Below are 26211 nucleotides of genomic sequence, written 5' to 3'. Positions count from 1 at the left end.
AGAGCACCCAGATGAAACCCCCACAGACATGGGAAGAACATGCAGACTCCACACATACTGAGCAGGGAATCGAACCCAGCGCTACTCACTGTGCTGCCCAGTATATCACAAACCCTTTCATTTTGGGTCTCCCAAGCATACGTAGATTATTGCAGGTATGGTTAATTGTGAAAGGGGTGTAACACTCTGTATTTGTCTATGGTAAATATGGTTCACTGCAAGGTGTTGGTAAATGTCCATCCGCATCAGGCTGCCCAATCACAGGAGCAGTCTTCTCACCTGGAACTAATGTGTATCATGCACTTGGAACTAGGGTAGGGATTGGATCTGTGATTGGCTCTGGCATCAGTGATAGGACTGGTGCTAGGAGCAGTGCTGTGGTTAAGGACCGGATTAGGGCTGTGACTGACGATGGGATTGGATTTATGATTGGCACCGGGGCTGAATCTGTGATTTAAACTGGGATCGGGACTCAGTCTGCTTGGTGTTGAGACTGGACCTGTGATTAGACCAGGGACTGACGCTGGATTGTGCTGGGATTGGAAGCTCAGGAGCTGGACGGGTACTGGGATCGGACCCGCGATCGGTGCTGGTGTCATTCCGCTTGGCTCCGGGAGGGACCGAGCGAGTCGGTGGGGAGGGACGAAGGAAGGGGGTGGGGAGGAGGAGACTGCTGCTGGATCTCTCCGCCGCGCGGCGATCCTTCATCAGCATCAGGTCCGGCAGCTCGGCTCGGAGCCGCGCGCTGGGTACCATGCTCGAGTCCGGGTGAGAGAGCGAGACAGGACCCCAGGCCCCCCGACGCCCTCCTCCATTGTTTCCCACCCCCCTCCCTCTTTATTGTGCACAAGTCGCGGCGTTATTTACGGTCCGCCGCGCGCGCCGTGCCCCCCCCATGATGGAGGCGGCCGTGCTGAAGCACCCGGCGATGGCGGACGCGAACTGCAACAACAACCACGCGCTGAACGCCGAGCTCGAGGTGAAGAAGCTGCAGGAGCTCGTGCGTAAGCTCGAGCAGCAGAACGAGCAGCTGCGGAGCCGCGCGCTCCTGGCCGGCGGCGGCGGCGGCGGCGGCTCCCCGAGCGGCGCGCCCCCGGAGGAGCGGAGCGCCTACTTCGAGCGGCGCGGCTCGGGCGACGGCGACGCGCAGGACCCGCCGTCGCTGCTGGACGAGGTGGAGCTGCTGGACGTGGAGTCGGAGCTGGACGGGGAGCCCGACGACACCTGGTACCGACTCCGAGCATCCGCCCCCCACCTCCGTCCGTCCGTCCCTCTCACTCACTCACTCACTCTGGCGCGTCTATTAATTTGCACCGCAACGTAAAACACGCTCGGTCTCGGATCGGTGCTGTTGGTGCGAACACAGACCCGGCTCGTGTGTTCGCAGCTCGCGCACATTTCGCGGACGAACCTCGCGTGCGTCCGTACGTCTCACAAGTTACAGTGAATTAATGTGATTTGAATTGATGTGATTCTCTTCCCCGCCCCCCCCGAAACGCGGCACGTTATCGAAACATTGTGTCCTCCGCTGAGTGATACAAAGAAGGACACAGAAAAGGCACATGATTGGGAAGGATGTGCTGGAGGCCGACACACACACACAGATACACGCGGTGTGTGTGAGAACCCATGATGAAGAGGAGGGAGAGGGCTGCACGTGATGCGCTTGGACGGGTTTCCTCTTCTCTCTTTTGCGGTGTGTTTTTGCGATTGTTTTCGAAAAACTGTCAGGGTGGAGATCGGTGTGTGAAAAGCAGCGCATCCCGACACAGAATGCAGCTGAACTATTTTCAATCCTGGGACTGTTCCCCTGCCTGACTGAGGAATTTCCCCCTGGTAAACTATACCATGTTGCAGATGACCTGTTCTTTTGAACTCTGTCATTCCAGTGGGCTGTGAACCCATGTTACTGGATTGATAGTTTCCCCAAACACGCAGCACTGATCGTGTTCATTTGATTAATTTTCTTATCTTGATTTAAGGCACCTTGGGTACCAAAAATACCAGGGTATCCCAAAGTCATCTTTATGATGTGTGTCTGCAGGCCTTGTCTGGATTTATTTCAGCCTGGGCTATTTTTGGAACAGTCCGCAGGTTGTGTCCCAGTACCTTGCAGGTAAAGGTAATGTAGGCAACATTAAAGGCATCTTTAGATGTAAAAAATGAGACACTAACACGGTTTGAGAGTTTTATCGATCCTTCACTCTCAAAGCCATGTGCAAAACTCAGCCGAACCATAATTTACCGTTCTCGCACTACAGCTGTGGTAAAGTATCGGCGAAAACCAATCAGAACAAGGAGTGAAAAAGTGATGCGACGATTAGAATGTGGAAGCCAACAGTGTGTCGGGGTCATGACATTGCACTTCGGTGCTGTGGGTGTTGCATCAGGACCGGTTTGTGATGTAGAATCAGAGTGGAGCAGTGGCTAATACAGTGTGTGAGTGAGTGAGTGAGGTCTCAGGAGTGTGCAGAGTGGTTTCAGACTGAGGGAAAGGAGTCCATGCAGGACCTCACTGGCCCGACTCCCACAGCTTGAATTTCTTGACGTGAATATTATGAAATGTCTGTTTACATTTGAAATATTATGTGTTTTGTGAAAAGTAGAAGATCACAGCTAGAAACCCTTCTTTGGGACAGTGCTGTCTCCAACACTTGGCCATTTGAGTTTTTGTAGTAGCGCTAAAAAATTTTTTTTATAAAGTCAAATGTCATGTTTTCTTTTTTTTTTTTTATTTATCTTACGAGCCCTTGTGCCAGCAGTAAGACAATGTTGCCCCTGCAATGACAACACAACACTGGTTCAGTAATTGTATTTTTGGTTTAGACCACTTTTTTTATGGATTAACGTCTACCTTTCCACAAATACATATAATCAACTAATATTAATATTGCCCACTTACTTGTTGTTGAATATATAACGCAGGTTGTGATGCAGAGTTTCATATAACCCTATGGTATAATTATATCACTTCGATTAAGCAGGCTTCTTATCCTTCCTGAGTAAGCGCTTTCACAAAAGTGCGATGAGTTGAATTTTTAGTTGTCTGCTTCTAGGACCAGACCTGGGATTGCGCAGTACATAGTACTACTGTCTCACAGTGCCTGGGTGGTGTGAGAGGACATGGGTTTGATCCCCACTCAGTCTGTGTAGAGTTTGCATATTCTCCCCGTGATTGTGTGAGTTTCTGGATGTTCTGGTTTCCTCCCACAGTCCAAACACATGCTGTTCAGGTTCATCCGTAGTGTGTGAGTGAGAGTGTGTTCCACTGATGTATGGATGAGTGACCCAGTGTAAGTAGTGTATCTAGCAGTGTAAGTCACTGAAACACTATACACACATACTGTCTGAAACTGCTTGTCCTGATTAGGGTTGCGGCAGTCCAGAGCCTAACCCAGCAACACAGGGCACAAGGTTGGAGGGGGTGGGGGACACATCCAGGATTGGACACCAGTCTGCTGCAAGGCACCCCAAGCAGGACTTGAACCCCAGACTCACCAGAGAGCAGGACCTGGGCAAGTCTGCTGTGCCCCCCACAATATATAGAGTTCATTGGAGGTCACTCTGGAGAAAAGTGTCTGCTAAATAACAAACTTGACATTGGAGCCTTTACTTAGGGATCATAACGGAAAGCATCAGGAAGGTTTTGGTTAACAACTTCAAAAAAAGTTGGGGTGCTGGCTGATGGGAAATGTTGTCCTCAGACACTGGAAAACTTTGCAGAAATGGCTCAACCTGGGGATAAAAATGGATTAAACTGGTCAGGTGACGATCTTAAGTGTGTGTGTGTGTGTGTGTGTGTGTGTGTGTGTGTGTGTGTGTGTGTGTGTGTGTGTGTGTGTGTGTGTGTGTGTGTGTGTGTGTGTGTGTGTGTGTGTGTGTGTTTGCCCTGCAATTAGACTGACTTCCAGTCCAGGGTGTGCCCTGCCTGTTCCTGAGTTCTTATCTAAGTCATAATTGGTATCTGTTTTAATGTCTATGGGAATGGTTTTTTTTTTTTTTTTTTTGAGTATTTAAACTTTGAGTCTTTAGCTCAGGCCTTCAGGTGTGGCATCTTATGGTTGGGCTCATGGGTTCAGTGTGGGCCATGATGATCTGCCCTCTTGTATTTACCCATGTGTTACAACTTGTAGGGAAAGTACTGTGCCGGGGGGGGGTCCTGTTTGAGGATCATCAGAAGAGACGGAAATAAATTAGCTCTTAGTACTGGAAATTCTTGCACTGGTCTAGAGGTTAATATTTCATGGGTAACAGTCTGTTCCGTCTTGATGGGAAAATCCTGCCCAAGGTGTTCAAAGCTGATTATAGTGCTGCTTTCAGACCTTCTCGCATGTTCGCTTTCTATCGGGAGATTAAAAGGATAGAGGTGCAGTGCGAAGTTTCATATCTTAGTCATTTCTTCAGTGCGCTTCACCCTGCTCCCTGACTCAACTCATCTTCCCGCAGTACAGATGCTTTCGATAGCGTCCAGCATGGCACGAGAGTGGCCCGAAAGGATGCGGCCGCAGCGCGGAACGAGTGACCGCTGACTGTAATGGATCTGTCTTCCTTGCAGGTTGTACGTGCCGCCCAAACCCAGGCGCTGGACCGAGAGCTCTCTCAGCCCGCTGCAGTGGTGCCGGCAGGAGCTGGATCATCCCAGGCCGGAGGTGGAAGCTGCTAAACGCTCTCTGTGCTACAGACTAGAGCAAGGTACTATACCACACCGGTACACCATGCACCCACCCACCCACCAAGACCTGCGCGCACGTGTGTTGTCATTCCACTCCCAGTCATACAGTCGCACGCTTCACTTCCCCTCCACCCATGTGCACGTGCCAGAAAGACGCCTGGAACCCGTTTCTTTTCCCACTTTGTTTATTCTAACATGGTGACGGTTACATTTATTCATTTAGCTGATGCTTTTTGCAAAGCTACTTACAATTAGTTACCCGTTTATACAGCTGGGTTTTTTTTTTTTTACTGTAGCAATTTAGGGTAAGTACCTTGCTGAAGGGTATTACAGTTGGATGTGAGGCTCAAACCTGTGACTTTTGGGTCCAAAGACAGCAGCTCCAACCACTACACTACCAGCTTTGGAGCTACCGGTTGAGGAGCCCCTGGCTGTAAGGATATTTTCCCCTGACTTGCGCAGGTCCTCGATCTCCATTCCTTCCCATTGCCGGTAGTCTATTCAGTCTCGCACGCCGGCGTTGACGGAACACTCGACTGCGGTGCGATCACACGTTTGCCTCATTTTCATGTCGTTACCTAAGCGATGGCGGGAGGTTGGATTATGGCTGGATCTACCGGGATCTTTCCGTGAGCGACGAGAGGGGTCTAAACAAGCGTTAAACTGCCATTCTAATGTGGTTTTTTTTTCCTCTCTCTCTCTCACACACACACACACACACACACACACACACACACACACACACACAGAGTCTGAAACTGCTTGTCCCAGGTGGGATCGTGGTGAACCAGAGCCTAACCCAGCAATACAGGGTGCAAGGGTGGAGGGGGAGGGGACGCACCCAGGACAGGACGCTAATCCATCACGATGCACCCCAAGCAGGACTCGAACCCCAGACCCACCAGAGAACAGACCAAACCCACTGCACCCCCCCCCCCCCACCACCTCCCTTTTCATTCTCACCATTTCAGAATCAAACCAGTTGCCCTGAGGAGGAGGATGAGGAGAGGGAGGAGGAACCTGGTAATCGCTCTGCAGCAAAGGGGAACCATGTAGGTCATGATGACATGCACACATTGAGAAGTAGAGCAGGTCTTCAAGGATTACCAAACTACCGCAGCCCCCTTTCTTAACACTGAGAAATGGGCCAAATGTCTGCAGCCCCGTGTGCGTGGGTGCGTGCATGTGCCAGACTAGCATACAAGGCCTTGTTTCTGTACACTCCTTCACTAGAGTGTTTGCAGCCAGTGCTAAAGTGTGTGACTCTGTGATTGAGAGGGGTTTGGCTCGTGTGTGTGTGTGTGTGTGTGTGTGTGGGCGGGGGGTTATGGTCATGTAAAGAGGAAGAGTGGAGAGTCTGGAACTCAGACGGAGGGGGCTGGGGTGCACTGACAGAAACTTCCAGAGCCAATGGGAAGAATGGACAGTTTCCTCAAGCCTCAGAGAGACAAGGGGCTTACGAGTGCGTCCTCCTACCTCTGTGCTCTGTTCCGTCACCGCTCTACTCAGGCAATTTTGGCAGAGCGCTGGAAACCCGCTGGCCAGGACGTGGCGAGGGGAATATAGTTCAGTGGCGCGGCGTAAAGCCATAAGCGGATTACAGGATGTCCGTTTCGCCGTGCCCTGGTACATCACTGCCAGTAATAAATTTAACTGATTTCCATCTGATATAAAATTGTGATGTGCAGTAGAGAGAAACTGTGTAAATTACTGTTCTCTGATGTTGTGCCGAGATGGAAATGTGCACCATCCAGAGCTGCCGCAGTTTACCGATATCCCCAGTACTGCTTCAAGTGGTAATGCCCACTCCTAGACATAATCTATTTTCTAATTTTTAAAAAAAAAAAAAAAATTTAATAGAACATGGACAGCAATCAAAAGAAAGTATACTGATAAAATGCAAATACATAATGCAACGCAAGGACCAACGGTTACAATATTTAGCAGGAGCATTTTGTAGCAGTAAGCAGTTCCAGAAAGGTGACCAGATATTCCAGCATTCATTTGAATTATCATACAACTGAAAACTTTCCTTTCATAATGAAAGGAAATTTGACTTTCAGTCAACTGCTTATGAAATGAGGGAGCTTCTGCTGTGGACCATTGCAGTAAAATCATATCCTTGGAAAATCTGCAAAAATAGAGTTGCGTCCATCAAAATATGCATGTAAAGGGGGGGAGATCAAATTTTTGTTAATATTTGAGTATTTAAGATTGTTGAATATTAACAATGTTCCATTAAGCCTGTATCCTATAACATTGCCAGAATAAATTTATTTTGGGATATGGATATATATAATTTTCACTCCAGTATTTGTATCTGAAGGTTGCCGGTTCGAATCTCATCTATTGCTGTAGTATCCTTGAGCAAAGTACTTACCCTAAATGTTCCAGTAAAACTACCCAACTGTATAAATGGGTAAATAGTTTTAAGTAGCTTAACATTGTAAGGTTCTTTAGAGAAAAGCTTCAGCTAAATAAATAAATGCTATTTCAGAGTTTGAAATTGTTTGACCTCCCACAATTTTTTTTTTTTTTTTTTTTTTTTTTTTTTTTTTTTTTTTTTTTTTTTTTTTTCTCTCCCCTCTCCCTTCTTCCCCTTTCCCCCCCATTTCACTTGACTCTTGCAGTTATATTCTGGTTCTGGTACACGTGCTCTTCTCGTCCTCCCTCGCATGTGGTCTGTAATATGAGTGTCGGGAGCGTGTGTCCTGATTTATGGACTGTATAAAATGTGTGATTCATCTGCGGTGATGAATTAAATATGAAATATGCTTGGAGGGAAGCATAGCTGGGTCCTCGCCGCTCCGAAAGGATCGGTTTAGTGGTGTCTGAGCAGCTTCGGATTCGGGCTATTTGGTGGCTGGCTGCGAGGGCTGGTGTTGCGCTCATGGTTTGAGGTCAACCAAATGTTCCTTCAGACGCCTCAGAATAACTTTGCTCTTGTTTCAGAGGTTGCAGAGTCAAAACAACCCTTGACACGTTTAGACTTGGACATGCAGGATGTTGTCTTATGGAGCGCGGGAGGTGGTCAGTAAGGAAACGCTTGCGGTGCTGGGATTTAAAGTACAGGTTCGTGTTTGCAGACCCTCTACGCTGCATCTGTATATCTGTTGTCCCGTCATGACCCGGAGGGGGGGGGGGGTGGGTGGAAGGCAGGACGAGAGATCGTCCCAGCAGCCAAGTGATTTATCTGAACTGCTTATTTATCTCAAATCTGAGTGCTGTCGTCTGTCCAGAGGAGGTGAGCTTGGTTTCAGTCTGGAGGCCTGGATGGTGTACAGCAGGGAGGTAAACGGGTTTTATTGAGCTCTACGTTCCTGCGTTAGAGGCCCTTTTCCTGGCGGCTGCGTGGTGGTCCGTTTCTAGAACACATGCGTTTTAATTTAAGCTGAGGTTAGAGCTTACTTTTCTTCTAGCTCTGTATTGTAGTGTGTTGGAGTCCTCATCTCCCTCTGCTGGACTTCCTGCAGCTCCTGCTCTTGTCTTTGACATCTGACCCCCTTGCCTTCCTCTTCTAGCTCAGCGGTGGAGGGGTATCTTCTCCAGCCCTGTGCCTCCATGCCTGCCCTACCACCCTGTGGCAGGGGTCTCGCCACTCAGCAGCTTGGCAAGACCTTTGGGCAAAGCCAGCCCCGCGGAGCGGACAGGTACCTCCTCCGCTTCTCCTCCTCGCACTCGTGCAGGAAGCCGGAGCTCCGGGAGTCCCGTAGCGCCTAGAACATGTCGGACATTCATCCGCCAAGTGTGGCTGAAAACGTTTTGTCTTCTGCGAATTAGAAGCTAAAGTTCTGCCGTGACATGTTTGTTGGCCGAGGTCCTGTGCTCTACCTGCATGATTGCACCGCAGTATAAGATTGTCAGTTTGACATCATATTCAGGATCCTTACATATTCTGGTTGAAACTCAAAGTTCTGTCTGCATGCACTGAATTAAACCTTAACCATTAAAAGAAAGTCATTTGCAAATATAAATTAGTTTTATTGCTATGCTTAAGATTTTTGTTTCGGTATTTTCATTAATCTTATGTTGATTTGTTTTAATCCAGTGACTTTTTTTTTTTTTTTTTTTTTCCCCCCCCTCTTAATAAGATGATTATTTGACCCCCTCCCCAAAATAGGATGATTTCAGGAAACAAGTAACCTGTAATTACTGGGGTATTGGTTTGAAACTGGTTCAGTTTGTGTGGAGTTTGCACATTCTCCCTGTGTCTGGTGGGTTTCCTCTCACACTCCAAAGATGTTTCAGGTAAACTGGTGACTAAATTTGTGTGTGTGTGTGTGTGTGTGTGTGTGTGTGTGTGTGTGTGTGTGTGTGTGTGTGATGGACAGGTATCTAGTCCAGATTGTACCCTGCCTTATACCCAGTACATCCAGGATATACTCCGGACAACTGCAACCCTACACCGGCCTAGTGCTTTCTGAAAATAGATGGATGGATGTTACAATTCACAGCTTATTAATACAATCTTCAGTTAAATTAAAACGTATCTTTACTTGGTGTTTGAGGTTGTGTGTTTTTTTTTTTTTTTTTTTTTTTTTTTTTTAAAAGTTGGCATCCAGAGAAGTAATAATTAGAACGGTCAAAAATCAGCCCTCTGAGTGGAATTTTTTTTCTTCATCTAGCGTCTTTCTCCTTATCCAACCATTCCTCGCACCACCTGACTCAGACCTCCAGTGGGAAGGACTGTTCTGGTCTTGCCGAGAGGTGTCCCACGTTTCTGTACCATTCAACCAATCACAGTAAGGCTTTCCGAGAGTTGTCCCGCATTTCTGTACCCTTCAGCCAATCGCAGTGAGATTGCCAGGAGGTGTCCCACACTGACATTCCTGTTCACTAGTTTCAGAAAACGTTGCTGCTATAGTTACCAGTCTGAGTGATGCGCTGTGTTCCAGGTCATTATTCATGTCAGAGTGCCTTGCTGTTTAAAGAAATTGCATCTTTGACAAGAACTCAAAATAAGTACAGATGTGTGTATAATATATAGCAGATTTGAATTATGCATGCTGAAAATAGCTTGTGCTATATTGCAAATTCTGGACCTGTTTATATTTATCACTGTCATTTTATATTCGCCGTCCTATTTCTCCAACACCGCGCTGCTGTTTTTGTAGGTTACAGCCAGAATCGGCCCCTCCTCAGCCCGGAGTCTTCCATGGAAAGCGAAGTCAATACGTCGGAGCTGGAGGACAGCTCCATCTCGATGGGCTACAAGCTGCAGGACCTGACCGACGTGCAGATCATGGCACGCCTGCAGGAGGAGAGTAGGTCTTCAGCGACTTGGGTTGGGTGGTGCATGGGTGGCGGTGTGAGGAGCTGGCGCGGTATGGACTTGTGCGGGACTCCGTTCGTACGGGGCCAGGTTTACCACTATATTCCGTGTGCTGTATCCTGCATGCCCCCCAACAGGTCTGCGCCAGGACTACGCCTCCACCTCAGCCTTGTCGAGCCGCCGCAGCTCCAGCTTCTCTTTCCACGCGGGCCGCTGGACCGCCCGTAGTGATCTGCACCCAGAGGAGGAAGAAGATGAAGAGGACGAGGAGGAGTGCGACCAGCTTCCGCCCCCGCAGCCCCAACTGGCTCGTGCCAGGCCCCTGCAGCGCAGCCTGTCCCATTCCCAGAGCTTCTCCAGCGCCAGGGAGTGCCGTCGCAGCCCATCTGCACCCCAGTACCTGAGTGGCCTGTGCCAGCAGCAGTGCTCCAGCCCCACAGCAACCAGCTACACGCCTGAGGCTCAGGGCCACAGGACCAGTTCTGGTAAGGGAGTGAGGGGTATATCTTAACTGGGTGGGAACACACACACCTCTGTGCAGAACTACACAAGCCAATAGAATTTGGGTTAGCTAGTAGTGTAGGGGTTAGGGTTTCTGCCTTTTGGACCCAGAGGTCATAGGTTTAATTCCCACCTCCAGCTGTAGTACTCTTGAGCAAGGTACTTATCCTAAATTGCTCCAGTAAAATTACCCAGCTGTAGAAATGGGTAAATAGTTGTAAAACAGCATAACGTTGTAAGTTGCTTTGGAAAAACGCATTAGCTAATTGTAATGTCATTTTAATTTAAAATTTTTATATGGCGCTCTATCCTGAAGGCAGCCTTGGAGCGCTTTCGCAGATGCACATAAAACAAATCGCAAGCCAAAAAAAAAAAAGCCAGTTGCCTTACAAACACATCTAGAATTATCTTGTAAGATTTAAAAAGAACAGACATGGGAGTAAATGCATGGATGTTCTTTAAGCTGACTGGTAAGTGTTCAAGTAGCCACTTTAAGTCAGGCAGAGCACCTCACAGAACCAAAAGAGGTACGATCAAGGTCAGTCCTACAGTATTTATTGATTTATTGGTACACAGGTTGTCATAGACTGCTGTTAATGTTGTATTACTTTTTAATTCAGCATTGTATATGAAGAAATTGTTTTCAGGATGTTATGTCATGTTTTAATTATCCCATTACTGTAAAGTAGCTTTCTGATCATGCTTTTCCCATGTATGAATTTAATACTTTCAAACAATAAGGTTCTTGTTTTATGTGTACGTGTGTGTGCATTTGTGTCTGTCTGGCTTTGTTTGTCCTGTTAATGTCAAAACTTTGGGGGGGGGCGAAAACTAGGCTCTCCTGTTTGGAATCAACCGGAATATGAGAGTAAGTTGACCACCTTTTCTGTTCATCGGCTCTGCAGTCGTGCTGCATGAAGACATTTGACGTCCAGTGTGGCTGTTCGTTGTGAGATTTCAGCAAAATACTAAATATAGCGCTTTTTTTCAGTGGGTGTATGGCCTTTCTGAAAAGAGTTGGACTATTTTAGCATCAGCAAAACAAGTGAAATTTTTTTTTTTTAAATACCAAACTGATGCTGATTTTGCAGTGTGGTGATTGACTTTGGTACTAGTTTTAAAAAAAAAAAAAAATGGTCTTTGCAAGTGCTGCTGCATACCGTTTGGACTGAAAGAGGCACCTTGCGTAATGAATTGGCAAACTACAGAGGTAATATGTAAGCCTCTTGCTGTCCAGTCAGCACATGCTTGCTTTCCCGTGCCTCTCCAGACAGCTAAAGGTGGCTCAGTGATAGATGAGTCCCGTCAGGATAAGCGGAGTTGACAGGTGGTAGAGGACACAATGTCGTCTACCTGCAGGAAGGATAGCTCAGATCTGATCGTGTTTAGGAATATACGGACAGGCTACAGGTCACCCAGTGCCTTGCAAGTGGGGGGAGTAGTGCCTTTCTCATACTACCAGAAATTGACAATCTGTGGGCACCTGATGGGTCCATTGGAGGTGCCAATTTCTCTACATCAGCTCTGGTTGAATTGTGTGTTTTGTCTTTTTTTTTTTTTTTTTTTTTTTTTTTTTTTTTTTGTGTGTGCGTGTTTACATGCATGTCTCTGCACGGAGTCAGCAACTTCACAAGGAAATGATGAAATGTAATGTTGCAGATAAGCTACGGAGAAGCATGCCCAATCTGGTGCGGACTCCCAGCACGCCCAGCGTCCCCGGTGTGCCTGGAATTCCCAGCCCCGCTGTTCAAGGCAGCTGTCCTGCCATGCGGAATAGCCAGAGCTTTGACTCGTCCAGCGGTCTGGCCAGGATGCAGTCCTCCAGTGAGACGGCTACCTTTCTTTTCGCTGTATTCTCATGCCTGCAGTAACTGTACTGCACAGGTGTTACCTGGGGCAGTAGGTGGTGTAGTGGTTACAGCTGGCTGCCCTGTACTCAAAGAACCCAGGCTCAAATCCCACCTCCTGCTGTACTACCCTTGAGCAAGGTACTCATCTTCTATTGCTCCAGTGAAAATGACCCAGCTGGATAAATAGGTAAATCAGTCTAAGTGTAACATTGTAAGGGACTTTGGAGAAAAATAAATGTACAGTTGGACCTTGGAACAACACGGGTTTGAAGTGCACTGGTCCACTTATACATGGATTTTTTTTTTTTTTTTTTTTTTTTTTTTCCCCTCAAATCAATTAAATTTTTTTGGAAATTTGCGATAATTTTGAAAAAACTCGCAGATGTGCGTAGCCTAGAAATATCAAAAAAAAATTAGTTAGGTATGTCATGAGTGCATAAAATATAGACTAGTATCTACATATATCATTTACTACTGTAAAATATACACATGTTTAACATCTATAATGTTTTGTATCCTATAAGACAATATTGATGTAGGTACTGACAGACATGCACGCGTAAACTTACGGCATCGATAAATACAGTACTGTAAATGTATTTTCCTTATGATTTTAACATTTTCTCTAGCTTACTTTATTGTAAGAATGCAGTATATAATGCATATAAGATACAAAATGTGTTAACTATTTATCAGTAAACCTTCCAGTCAACAATAGGCTATCAGTACCTAAGTTTCTGGGAAATTGCAAGTTCTATGCGGACTTTTGGCTGTGTGGAGGGTCGGTGCCCCTAACCCCTGTGTTGTTCAAGGGTAAACTGTATTTCCACAGAGTTGAAACTAACTTTTTCACTAGTCATTTATACCTGCTGTTGCCACTTTGGTTTTATATTACTTAATTTAGCTGACACTTCTCCAAAGTGACTTAGTGATTTACCCATTGATTCAGCTGGGTAACTTTTACTGGAGCAACTTCAGGGTAAGTACCTTGCTCAAGGGTATTGCAGCTGGAGGTGAGACTCACACCTGAGACCTGTGGGTCCAAAGGCAGCAACTCTAACCACTACGCTAGTAGCTGCCCCCTACAGCAAGAGAGCTGAACATAGTATGTGGAACTTGAAGCGACATGTAAGTGATGTCGGTACCTGTGGATCTTATGGACTTCCTGCTTGCTGCTCAGTTCCGTCCCCAGGTCAGCTCCAGCACCGTGTCCAGAGTGTGGGCAATTTCTCCGCGTCGTCACGGCAACCCACCAAGGCCACGGCCTACGTCAGCCCCACGGTACAGACTAGCTCCGCCCTGCCGACGTCCGTCAGTTTGCACTCTGTCTCCGGCAGCGGCATTCCGCTTCCCAGCAAGCCCACGTCCATCCCAGTCCGCAGCGCCCTGCCCCGGCCCGCGTCCTTCAGCGGCAGCAAGATTGGGCAGCCCATGCGCAGGTACGGGCCTGGGTTCAGATCCCAGAATGAGCAAGAAGGGTCTGAAAACGCATCTTTCAGTCCCATTTTTCTCCTAATCTTTCTCCTAACTTCTCCCTGAATGTATATCACACAACCCACCAAGATTCTTTTATTTTCTGTTTCAATGTTACGTCCATAAACTGCTGCCTAAGTACCAGGAAAATGGCGTAATCGGACAAACAAGTCGTGTTTTGGTAGTCGGGTATTGATCTAAATATGCTGGAATACACTTTGATTTGATGTCACCTTGGAGAAATGTATTTGCTAAATAAAAGCAATGTTTTATTATGATGACCCCTTTACCATGGTACTGTGTTCTGCCATGTGAGTCCTGTTCCCTTTCTCTTCCAGTTTACTCACGCCCCCGAAAAGCTTGGCAACTCTTAGCGCTCTGCGGGACAGTAGCTGGCGGGACGGGTGCTACTGACGGAGGCCGAGCGCTCCCAGGGAGGTGCAGGGGTGGTGCTACGGCATGGGGGTGTGGGCCAGGGCTGCTTCGGGAGACCCTGCAGGCTCAAGGTGCCCAGCTGGCTGGGGCTGCTTGCTTCACCCTCAGCTGTTCTTGAAGAGTCAGCATTGAGGATGGAAAATCCAAAGGTGAAATTCTTTTGAGGGGCAGGGGGGACAAATTTTTTCTTTTCATTAATTCCCTGAGCCTCAGTCACCAATGATGACTGACTGGACTTGACACAGTATGTGTCGCAGCAATGCTTACAACTGCAATATGGTTTTTTTATAGAAGTATTTTGGCCAAAAAAAGTCCAGTTAACGTTTAAAACTGTTTACAAGATCGCGCCTGAGAAATTTTAAATTATTTTGGCACTTTTTTTTTTTTTTTTTTTTTAAAAATGGTGATGGTTGAGAAATGAATGTCTGATCCTGTGAGATACTGAAATGAAATGTGTAAAATCTTTGTAAAGTTGTGTGCCTATTGTAAAAGGTGTTTAATTTTGTACGTGTTTTGTTACCCTGAGTCTAATTGCACTTTCACTTGTTTCGTTGTTCATAGAAAGCACTAGAAGAATGTTTCTCTGAGTTGTACGTTTGTTTCGTTAAATCCACCAATAGAGCCGTATAGCTGGACTGTCACTGGATCTTTTATTGTGCTCAGTTCTTCTAAGTTTAATAAATTCACACATTTCACTTTATTCCCACAATTTGTTCAGATTAAAGAACCTTGGTACTGTACTATTGCACAAATCTGAGAGGCTTTTTTTTTTTTCTAAAACACTGTTGTATGGAAGTAGTGTATTTTAAAATGAATAAAACCTTTTGAAAATAAGGTGTCTTGTACGTGTTCCCTGAAATGCAGTAGTATGGTGTGGATGAAGCCTGAAATAGTTTCAAATAAGAAATATTGCCACACAGTACAAAATGTATTCACTGTGTGGTGGCCTTGGTACAGGATATTGCTCTTGCAATAGCAAGGCAGCAGGGGTGGTAGTGACTGGGGTTATTGTCTTGCAATCTGAAGGTCCCTGGTTTTAAAATGCACTGCTACTGGAGAGCCCTTGACTGAGGTACTTGCTGTAAATTGACACTGCAATGTCTAATGAAGAGGGTGGTGCAGTGGGTTGGACCGGGTCCTGCTCTCAAGTGGGTCTGGGGTTCGAGTCCTACTTGGGGTGCCTTGTGGTGGACTGGCGTCCCATCCTGGGTGTGTCTCCTCCCCCTCCGGCCTTATGCCCTGTGTTGCTGGGTAGGCTCTGGTTCCTCGCAACCCCGTATGGGACGAGCAGTTGCGTGTCTGTGTCTAATGAAGACCCCTTTTACCATGGTACCGTGTTCTGTCTTGTGAGTACCTCTACCAAGGGAACTGGAAAAATACCCTTCTGTATAAATGGCTAAATCACTGTGCAGTTGAACTTGTTTCCTGGAGGGGAGTTCACATACACAGCAACTTACAGCACATAAGAAGGTGCACAGTTATATCCAGACATTAAAAATGATGACAATATCAAAATAAAATGACAATACACACACATTTTCTGAACTGCTTGTCCCATTTGGGGTCAGGGGGAGCCAGAACCTAACCTGGCAACACAGGGTGTAAGGCCAGAGGGGGAGGGGACACACCCAGAACAGGACGCCAGTCTGTCACAAGGCGCCCCAAGTGGGACTCAAACCCCAGACCCACTGGAGAGCAGGAACCGGTCCAACCCACTGCGCCACCACGCCCCCCCATAAAATGACAATATTGTCATTTAATTTCAGAATGACACTATCAAAATATCTAACAAAATAGACATCGTCCAATAGTGACTGCAGTCTGATGGACCATGAGCCTGTTTGGTCCTTAGACGGTGCATCAGTATTGTGAGTCTTGCAATCTGAAAGTCTACTTTTTTATTGACGTGGACCCCAAGTCCTTGTGGGAACAAACAACTTTAAATGAAGACTCAAGATGCTTTAGATAAAGGTGTTAGATTAGTAAAGGTTAATAATCGATTTCATAGTAAATTCATAGTGCTATACTTATTCGGCCAATATCAGTACCTGCTCTTCCATTGCAGAGTAGAGGAGGTCTATAGGCTATCCAGGAGGTGCGGGGTGTGAGGTAGGGGACACCATGGATAGGAGGCCACTCAATCACAGTACAATCACAGACACAGCCATACATATAGTCGGGTACATTTAAATATTGCTTTAGTTTCACCACTGTAGTTTGTGTGTGTGTGTGCATGCATGCTGTTTCACTCAGCATTTCTTCATCCTAACACCATATACACACGCACATGCAGCAGCTGGAGCCCTTAGTCATTATGGGTTCAAAAAGACCCTACTTGTGCATTCTAAGGGGGTCATTTTTGAAAAGAAATGTATCTAGAAAAATAAACATTTTGTGACCATCATACATTTATATCAGGGGTCTTAAAAGTGAAAGCAAAAGTCAACTTTATTGTCATTCCCACACTATGTGTAGGGCATACATAGGAGCGAAACACTGTTTCTGATGAACCACGATGTGAACAGAGAACAATCATGTCTGTTTTAAGAAAACCCTCCAGAAAAATGATGTTTCAGGCCATTAAAAAAAGCTGTTTAATCATGTATTATAGGGATAGCAAAACATGACTTTAAGTACATTCACACTCAAAACACACATGTTGTGGGGTCTAACATGATGTCACATGTGTATTCGAAACTGCGCAGGTTAGTTTACACCCGATATTAGGTCGTTTTGTGGTACAATCTCTGGGGGCTTTAAATTAAAATCAGCTCTTCCCATACCGGGAGTCGAACCCGGGCCGCCTGGGTGAAAACCAGGAATCCTAACCGCTAGACCATATGGGACTGAAGAAAGATGCGCGCGCGCCATTACGTGAGGACCACGGCGACCAATCACAGCCCGCGCTGCTTCCCCGTCAAAAACATTAGCTGCAGTTGTATCGTACTGATCCGAGAAGAATGCTTTTGTCATGTTATTTTATCGCAGACCATTTATATAGCAAGTTAAAGAAAATAAGTATGTAAGAAATACAGCATATAATAGAAAACTGCGTTTTAAAAAACATGTAACACTAAACCTGACTTAAGTTATAAGCGGGAAAATCCTGTGGCTGGAAACTCAGTACTGGCAGGAGCTCGAACGTGTTTGTATTAAGTGAACAAGAGGAAAATACACGAGAAGAGCTTTGGGAAACAAATATTGGGTTTATTAATTTACGATCCCCATGCACTGTTAAACTCTACAATGTTTGCACTGGTGAACTTTACTCTTTCGCTTGAACAAATACTTCCAGGCACCGGTGCGTCGCGTCACAGATCAGAAAACGTTGTGCTAATGACTGCCTGCAGAGGGCGCTGTGCGGCATGGGGAAAAAAATCTAATTGGTCAAAGGAATTTTTTACACAAAGATGCAGGTTTGACAGGACTCTGGAGTTGAAAAATATTATACGAGGTGCAGAGAGAACATAATTAATATGCATAAAGCATTTTGATTTTTTTAAATATGTTTAACTAAACTATAGCGTGTGGTTCACTGTAGACACATGTTACCAGAGTGTCACCCAGGTGCAGAAGGTGCTCAGGTGTGACCAGGTGCACTGATGCATCCTGGTTTTCTTACTTGTTAACCTGAGCAATATTTTGTTGCTGAATCTCTATGGCAACAATCAGTGTTTCCACTCCTGGACACGGCAGCAGTGTGAACTGGTGAGCGCATCTTAGTCGCCACGAAGCATCTGTATTAACATGAATTTTATTTAAAAACTATAACATTTTCTTTTTCAGCCCAACCACCTTAAGAGGAAGATAATTTAAGGAGAGCTTATCAAAATGCCAAGCAGAGCTCAAGAGGTGGGCTGTAACTCTGATCAATATTTGTACACATCTGCAGTGCTGAAGAAGAGAAAGGCTCTTTGGTGTTCCTCACACAGGCCATACTCTTTATTTGTTTAACAGGATGCTGTGATAAACCTTAAATCTATCCAGGACCTCTCCACGCACCTGGGATTTGAGTGGCCAGTTCTTGCGTATGAACTGGGCTTCACCCGGGCTGAAATCAGGCACTTCCACACCACGGCGACGGACAAGAAAGGCCAGGCCAGGAGCATGCTGGAGCGCTGGTGAGTGATCCAACCCCTGACCTGTAACATCAGTTCAATAGCTTCCTTTAAGTCAGTGTTTATTCATTTATTTACTCTTTATTCAGGCAACTTACAATGTGAGGGCTGTACACCAAGCTACTTAATGTTACTGAGCCAACTGGTTAATTTTTACTGTATTAAGTTCAGGGTAAGTACCTTGATCAAGGGTATTACTGCTGAAATGTAATTAAAACCATTAACCTTCAGATTGCAAGGCTGCAGCTTGTACCGCTACATCATGTGCTGCCCACACTGACTTATTTTGGTTTTCACATTGACAGAAACTACAATACTTCTATATTATGTATTACTAACACTTCTTGTGACATACGCACATCTCAAAATATGGTTTAGACCTGTAAAAATTAAGGACAATATAATGTTGATCTCAAGACCACCGTCATGATGAAACGTCACAGAAGGGCTTTGACTATGTGTCCAGTTATGTATTGAACTATATCTTGTCATAGCAATAATGCTTCCACTATTAATTCTTAAAAAATAAAGCATTATTATACTTTAAATATATATATATATATATATAATTATAAATGCTTTATATCCTAGCATCTTACTATGTAATTGAAAATAAATCAAGACAAGGTTTTTGATGGACAGCAGGGCAAAGGGTCTGTGTTTCTTTATTAAACCAACACTGGACCTTTGAGCAGGTATGAGAGGACGTGGGACAAGCTGAACAAGACCAAGCTGCTGCAGGACGGCCTGGAGCGTGCGGGACGGAGGGACCTGGCCGAGCGCCTGCGTTGCCTGCACTGGGGTCACCAGAAGCTGAGCACCAGGGTGGAGCTGCCCTCTGCCTTCCCGTTCCTCATCACCGTACACAGGACCATAGAGAACCGCGAGGGCCTGCGCAGGATTAATGAACTTAATCGAAGATACACTTAGAGTTGGTGAGGGATTGGGCGGGGGGCTGGCAACTACAGATCCGGAGAACCACAACCATGCACATTTTAAGAAGCATTGGAATTTGCTCTTGATTTTACTTTTACTTCAGTAAAAAGATCCAGGGCTGCTGAAATAAACCAAGAATCAGCTCACCCTGCAGCTCTATCAGTACCAAACGCTGATTTACTCTCCTCAACCCAGCCACTAGTTTCCAATTTGAATGCTACATGGTCTCATGTTCAATCTTTTGAAATTTTAATATAAATAAAACAATATTCTTGAACCTTTATTTTTCGGGGTCAGTATTTTCAGATATCTGGGAGGGGAAAAATAAATGTAGAAACAAATGGATGTGAAACATTTTACTAGTTCATGTGCATTAAGCTTTAATCATACCATCGTCACCAGTTGTAAGAATAAACACAGTGATTATGTTGCATTGAGCTGAAACTGAATCAAATTAAATTTACACTGCTATGCTTTGTCCATCCTGTGTTACACAAATAAAACCTTGAAAAAATTCCCAAGGATTAATTTTTGTCAGAGTATAAGGATTTTAGTTAGAAATCACGGGTAATTCGTTTACCTCAGGATTTAATGTATTAAGGTCAGAACAAAATAAAAAAAAATCTTTTCTATTTGCTTTTAATCCTTTAGAAAGTCTGTCTCAACTTTCTATCCCTTGCTATTTATACTTAAAAAAAAACCCCAAATAAAACATAGTTATTCCAGTGTGTTTTTATTACTACTCAAACATTATCCAGTATAATAAAATATCAAGTGTGTGGTTTATTTAATATTCAATTTGTATTTGTCAGCAGTTCCATGGTATTCAGTACAGTGGTATTTACAGAATGTGTTCTGGATATTTTAAAATCATACATTTCCAGTATGCATGAAAATAAGATGCAGTAATATTTCCGCCAGTTTAAAAACACAGAGAGGAACAGGAGCCTATTTAGTGTTTATGGAGCGTGTAGAAGGCTGCGCTGATGCCTTAAATCAATCTGCATTGTCTAGTTCAACAAAAGCAACAGCCTGCGGCACCAGTCATCCTAACTTACTCGGGACACGTGACAACGCTGACCAATCAGCTTCCACCTGTGGGCGGTTCTGCCGTGACTAGCAGGTTTGATAGAACGCGCGTCCCCTGTGAGGAACGGGGCACTTTCCGCTCCGCTTGTGTTTAATCCCTGCCGTTTGGGTGATGATGGGAGTATATAAACGTCGTCTTATTTCAGTAATATTTCCATAATAACGTAAATGTCTTTTTAAAAACATTAGCACAAATATATATATTTTAGATTTTTTCCACTGTCATTTATATACGCGTATCCTACAGTAGTACATGTACGCAGCCGTGAAATATCCTTGTAGTAACATTTTTACACTGGCGCTAGCCAACATCGAGCCGCTCGGTTATATCCTTCGCGTTAAACCGGATAAATGTTTCACAGAAAATAATTCGAGTGACTTTTTTGAAGAGAAAAAACATCATTTACAAGCCACATACACAACTTTTCCAGTGTAACGCTGCCTGGATTTAAAAGGAGCGGAAAAAAAAAAAAAATGGCTTCAGATGTAAGTTTCTTCAGCGGTCCCGAGGAGGCGGAGGACGTCGGGCACGCGCACGCCCTGCTTCGGCAGCTGAAGACGTTCTACGACTCGCGGCTGCTCGCGGACGTGGCCATCGAGGTGGACCACGTGACCGCCGAGTTGGACGTGGACCTGGCGCAGCAGCAGAGGCGCTTCCTATGCAACCGCAGCGTCCTGGCAGCCGCGAGCCCCTACTTCCGCGGCATGTTCGCGGGGGGGCTGCACGAGAGCGCGCAGGAGGCGGTGACGATACGCGACGTGGACGCGCACTCCATGTCGCTCATCATCGACTACTGCTACACGGGCAAGGTGTGCATCACGGAGGCCAACGTGCAGAGGCTGTACGCGGCGGCCAACATGCTGCAGCTGGATTACATCAGAGGCGCGTGCGCCGGCTTCATGAGCCGCAGGCTGGACTTGTCCAACTGCGCAGGAATCCTCAAGTTCGCGGAAGCCTTTGATAACCGCGAGCTGAAAAGTAAGGCCCAGGCCTTCATTGCCAGGAACTTCCTGCAGCTGTGCAGCAGAAACAGGGAGCTCTCTGAACTCGAGCTGGACCACATGAAGGAGATCTTGTCCATGGACTCGTTAGACGTGGATTCCGAGAGGACGCCGTGTTTGGCCGCGCTGCAGTGGGTCGAGGACAACGCAACGGCTCGAGCGGAGGATGCCGGGGAGATCCTAAAGTGTGTCAGGTGGCACCTTTTCACCGAGAAAGACCGGTTTTACCTGGAGGAGATGAAAGCCAGGTCACGCGCCAGGAAGCACCTGGAGGAGTTCTTGGATGGGGTTTTGAGCCGGCTCTCGAATGGGGTGGAGTCGGGTGCCACGGGGCCAACGCACAGGATTGGAAAAAATGCAAAAGAGATGATTGTTTTCTTCGGACGACCCAATGAGCCTTTTGTCTGCTATGACCCCAGCAACGAGGAAGTCTGCTCCATGGCGTCCCCTGTAATGAACTTGAGCATCCTGGGCACGAAAAGGTCCGTTACGGAAACGTTCTCCGTCTGCGTCTCCCCTGACAACGACATGTATCTCTTGTCAAATATTTCGAAGCATTTCTGGTTGTACGATCCTGTGTTGAACCGCTGGCAGGAACTGGCAGAGAGGCTTCTGGGGAGGGTGCACTCGGACATGTGCTACCTCGGCGGCCATCTATACGTGCTGGGTGGGCGCGACCCCGTCACGGATGCCAGGCTCAAGGATGTGGAGTGTTACAGCGTTCAGAGAAACCAGTGGACGCTGGTTGCCCCCCTTCCACACTCCCTGGGCAAGATGCAGACGTTGAGTGTGAATGACCGCCTGTATGTGGTCAACAAGAGACGGATACTCTGCTATGACCCAAAGAGGAATCAGTGGATCCACAGCGCCTCCCTTTCGTCCAACAAGCTCCACAGGGCTTGTGTCTTTCAGGACCAGATCTTCTGCCTCTTCGACATCCCGGTGACGAAGGCGTACAGCCCCGACCGTGGGGAGTGGAGGCGGATCGAGGACATTCCCATCGACAGCAACGCGCTGCAGTACCACCTGGTGCAGCACAGCAAGAGGCTGCTGCTCCTTACCGTGGCTGTGGCTCACCACAGCAAACACAGACTCGTCGTCCACGAGTACGACCCCCTTCGCGACTGCTGGGTGATCTGGCCTAGCAGGTTGGTGTCCTCGTTCGGGTCCACCTGCGTATCTGCCCGCATGTACCCTGCATGCCTTGGCTCCGGTATGAACGCGAGCGCGGAGGAGGAGGACGACAGCGGCTCGAGCGCCGACTGGGACTTCGACGGACTCACCGATGTGGACTCGGACTCGGGGAGTTCCAGTTCGTTTTCGGACGAAAATTGGTAGATGTGGTCCTTGTGGCTAAAGGACCCTTTGAGAGTCAGACTGCTGCCTGTTTTTATTGCTTGGATAACTTTGTTGCAGTATTTTATTGCCAAGATTGGTGAACACATTTTAAGGGGCTACATTTCTGTTATCTACATTATTTAATATATTGTTTTGTGTTTGTTTTTTTGCTTTAAGTACACTGACAAATGCTATAACAAAAACATGAGATTTAAAGATTAAGGTGCCTGTTGTCCTGTTGTCTTGCCCATTAGATATTGGCTGATGACTGTTATATAATCACATTTTTCTGGGAATTGTGTCAGTGTCGTAGTTTCCAGAGGAGGCACACCATACTCTTTGGGTTCCTTGTAAATTTAAGTAGGCTTTAGCTGAGGGGGTCTGCAGAGCAACTCTCAAACAGTACCTTTTATACAATTTCAGATTAACCGGACACTCCCTTTTTTTCATGTAATTCAGATCCCCCTTGGATCTGCGCCACTATTATTTTCCCAGCTGTTTTGGATGATGGTCCTTCAGTCACGGTGGCATCTACTGTGGTCTACCTAATTCTTACTGGTGGTGCAGATCCTTTACTTTGGGGTTCTACTTCCTTACATACTGTTCATGGTACTCCACTATTATGTTTCCAGGCATAATTGCCTTCAAAGGATTTTGTTTATTGTCACTGATTGAAATTACCCTCACCCTGTGCACATACCTGAGCTATATTTGCTCTTGTCTGGGTCAGTTTCAAGGTCACATACACAAATTACACTTAACTTTTACCATATATTTTCCCCCCTTTGGGACTTACTAAGTTCCAATCATCTACTGTCCAGAGGGCGGATCCCCAGCAACTTATGGCATGCCCTTCTGTTTTCAGCTTAATCGCCTCTAGCACACAGATCGGTCCTGGGCATTTACATCAATCTGGAAACCTCAGTAAGATTGGTCAATGTGGGTTACTGCCAGCCTCCCGTCTCATAAGGTAGAAGTACACATACACCCTTCAATTTACATATTGTCCATACAAAACCATATCTACATATTCGCATACATGTAAACAGCCATCATCTAGAGTAGGCTAAAAACCCCAAGACTTTTAAAGGGAAACTTCGCAGTGTGCCCTCCTCCGAGCAACATTGTCTTTCGACACCAGAATCTGGCACCCTAGCTACTTTATGCTATATCAGAAAAGATATATGGATAATATATCAGTAAAAATATATATAGAGAGTATATACCACAATATAAAATAGTAAGAATACATGGTTGCATAGATACCAGGCATGCAAGAGTACAAAATGCATAACAATACTTCCATAACACAACGTTGTTTAGCCACAGAAAGATTCCCATCCATCATCTTTGTTAAAATAGATCAAGAGGTAGATAATATTCAAGAAACGTCCAATAAGCTTGTGAAGGAAAACAGGAATTCAGTGGCTTTGGAATGGCAACTTCTTCAGCCGCTATCTTTGGTTTTTATTCATTGCCTTCTGTAGTGTCAGAGTCACGGAGGTCACTGTCCGGCAGGAACTTTTCCAAGCAGTCCACTTCCGTAACTCCCAACTGAGCAAGCACAAGTCCATTCGCATGTGCAACAGACATCGATGGCAATTGTTTTGAGATCATAGAAGAAAATACTAATTTCAGCGAAGGAAGAACACAACACAGAAACAGTCCCAATTTTACTATGACCACACCAACTATTATTCCTGCATGATCAGCCCTTGACTCCCTGCATTAGCTTTAACTTCCTGCCTCAAGTTCTTTAGTTTTGTCATGGCCTCAGTAAAGGATCCTTTAGGTGCAATGTTGTTAGGTATGAACGTACAGCATTGATCACCAAACATTTTGCACACTCCTTTTTCAGCCAGGAGCCAGTTTAGAACTAGGTGGTTCTGCCAAGTCATGGTACTTGTAGCACTAAGCGCATCATCTGTGTAGTTTATGAATCTTTGTTGATTGTAATAAATGTAGTTAATCCACTCAGCGTTTTTGTTGGGGGAAATCCAGAGAAGCAATGATTCAAATCCTGCTGCTATCTCATTCCTCGCCTTGTATTCATGGGTATACATCTAGGTTGCCCAATCGCATCAATATAAACGGTGTCAGAGGTATAAGCTTAACTATAACCTCTTAACTCTTTTTCCTTTGGTCCTCGCAGACTCCTGAATTGTCATTTCCCAGTAAAATATCTCCCATTTCATGATTATGACTTCTTGAGCAAGCATTACCCGGGCACACAACCCACTCCACTTTCTTGGTAACATTGCCCTAATTTGACCCTCACCAGATAACCAAAAATGATCTGCTATGGCCATGGACTGATCCTCATAAGGGAGGATACGTGGCACCATCAAGCGCTGAGTCGGACAGCGCATTGCTTTGATAAAACAAGTTTCCTGAACCTCGAACCAGAGCGGTACCGTTGGCACACGGAGGGGTAGCCACACTCTGTTCAGGCACTACGTCCCACCTGCTTAAGTCCCAGGTCACTTTGCATTTTCCTGAAAACCTTCCTACCCTAGTGCCATTTCCACTTCTTTTAAAACATTCAAATTCATGCCTTTTATTAATTGCATACTTTGGTATTTCTCTCTTCTCTTCATCCACCCTTTCATCAACTTGCTTACACTGGTGTCCCTAACCCTAATTCAAAGCCACCAAAAAGGCAGAAATGCCAAACATTCAGCGGGACAGTACGGTCTAACTGAACTGCTAAGGTGGCAATATTCGCTATTAAAGTCTGCGCAATGGTTATAGTCATATGGGCTAGGGACTACCGTTTCTGTTTTTAATGGTGACGGTGCACATATCAGATAATCCCCCTGTTCTGATTTTGATACTGTATAATATGCCCACTTGTACCATTCATTGTCCATAGCTTTCGACCACATTTTCGACCACTTGTGCTCTGTTAGGCTGCTTGCTATTGGGCTGAACCCCTCTACGTTTCGTTATAGACTTCTGAGATGCTTGTGTAGTCGACAGTATCACAGTAGCATTAATTCCCGTACTTCGTTTATGTCTATTGCCCTCTAGCTTTAGCTTACACTTTGGGTCTATTAACGTGGGGTGCGTCTGGTGCCGTGTCGGTTTCCATTGCCCCCCTGGGTCCCGTTTTGTCGTCTGTCTTTGGACGCGCCTTATCCTGGACCGCTGGTGTTGCTTTGCTTGGAACTCTGGTGCAATGGTTCAGATGATACCATGTCTTGCTCCCTTCCACCTGGACTGCTGTCGGCATTGCCCAGACCACCTTGTAGGGACCCTTTCATCTGGGCGCGTTCCACTTCCTCCGAAAAATCCTCAGGTACACCTGGTCCCCTGGGATGATCGGGTTGCTCACTTCCGGAGGCTCCTCTGGCTCCTTCCTTTTCTCCTGTAAGTAAAGAGTCTTACGTACAGCAGTTAGTTGTCTCATATATTCTTTGAGTTCCATTTGCAGTTGCTCCAAAGATGGGTCCTTACAGGGTCCTCGCAAAGAAGGCACAAGCATGGGTCGACCTGTAAGCATTTCATGTGGGGTTAGGAGCGTGT

At 46.0% G+C, this 26211-nt stretch overlaps 2 protein-coding genes and 1 non-coding gene across 4 annotated transcripts; 2 read left to right on the top strand and 1 right to left on the bottom strand.

The window, feature by feature from the left end:
* The first annotated feature begins 354 nt into the window (after positions 1 to 354).
* Positions 355 to 14904, top strand: LOC108928427 (SLAIN motif-containing protein 1-like). 2 transcript variants are annotated; one of them, XM_029256650.1, is made up of 10 exons: positions 355 to 1227; positions 4556 to 4692; positions 8194 to 8322; positions 9298 to 9414; positions 9787 to 9936; positions 10082 to 10429; positions 11281 to 11313; positions 12105 to 12269; positions 13476 to 13734; positions 14107 to 14904. In XM_029256650.1, exons 1-10 carry the CDS (start codon positions 896 to 898, stop codon positions 14180 to 14182), a joined length of 1746 nt encoding a protein of 581 aa, XP_029112483.1. In that variant the 5' UTR covers positions 355 to 895; the 3' UTR covers positions 14183 to 14904. The 2 variants fall into 2 exon arrangements, with proteins under 2 accessions (XP_029112483.1, XP_029112484.1); XM_029256651.1 differs by lacking the exon at positions 11281 to 11313.
* Positions 14905 to 16977: 2073 nt separating this feature from the next.
* On the bottom strand, positions 16978 to 17049 carry trnae-uuc (transfer RNA glutamic acid (anticodon UUC)). The gene has a single exon. It is a non-coding gene; the product is annotated as a tRNA-Glu (tRNA).
* Positions 17050 to 20394: 3345 nt separating this feature from the next.
* kbtbd7 (kelch repeat and BTB (POZ) domain containing 7) lies at positions 20395 to 22908 on the top strand. Its single transcript, XM_018743228.2, has one exon. It carries the CDS (start codon positions 20821 to 20823, stop codon positions 22684 to 22686), a length of 1866 nt encoding a protein of 621 aa, XP_018598744.1. The 5' UTR covers positions 20395 to 20820; the 3' UTR covers positions 22687 to 22908.
* Positions 22909 to 26211: the final 3303 nt, after the last annotated feature.

This window comes from Scleropages formosus, chromosome 12, assembly GCF_900964775.1.
Source record: "Scleropages formosus chromosome 12, fSclFor1.1, whole genome shotgun sequence".
NCBI lineage: Eukaryota > Metazoa > Chordata > Actinopteri > Osteoglossiformes > Osteoglossidae > Scleropages > Scleropages formosus.
This window is presented reverse-complemented; position numbering and strand designations above follow the sequence as displayed.

What these genes read in the sequence shown, in the direction of transcription:
- LOC108928427 (XM_029256650.1), top strand. Translation starts at nt 896, where the DNA reads ATGATGGAGGCGGCCGTGCTGAAGCACCCGGCGATGGCGGACGCGAAC. An exon ending in GGCACGCCTGCAGGAGGAGA is followed by an intron (nt 9,937 to 10,081) that starts GTAGGTCTTCAG and finishes GCCCCCCAACAG; the next exon opens with GTCTGCGCCAGGACTACGCC. An exon ending in ATTGGGCAGCCCATGCGCAG is followed by an intron (nt 13,735 to 14,106) that starts GTACGGGCCTGG and finishes TTTCTCTTCCAG; the next exon opens with TTTACTCACGCCCCCGAAAA.
- kbtbd7 (XM_018743228.2), top strand. Translation starts at nt 20,821, where the DNA reads ATGGCTTCAGATGTAAGTTTCTTCAGCGGTCCCGAGGAGGCGGAGGAC.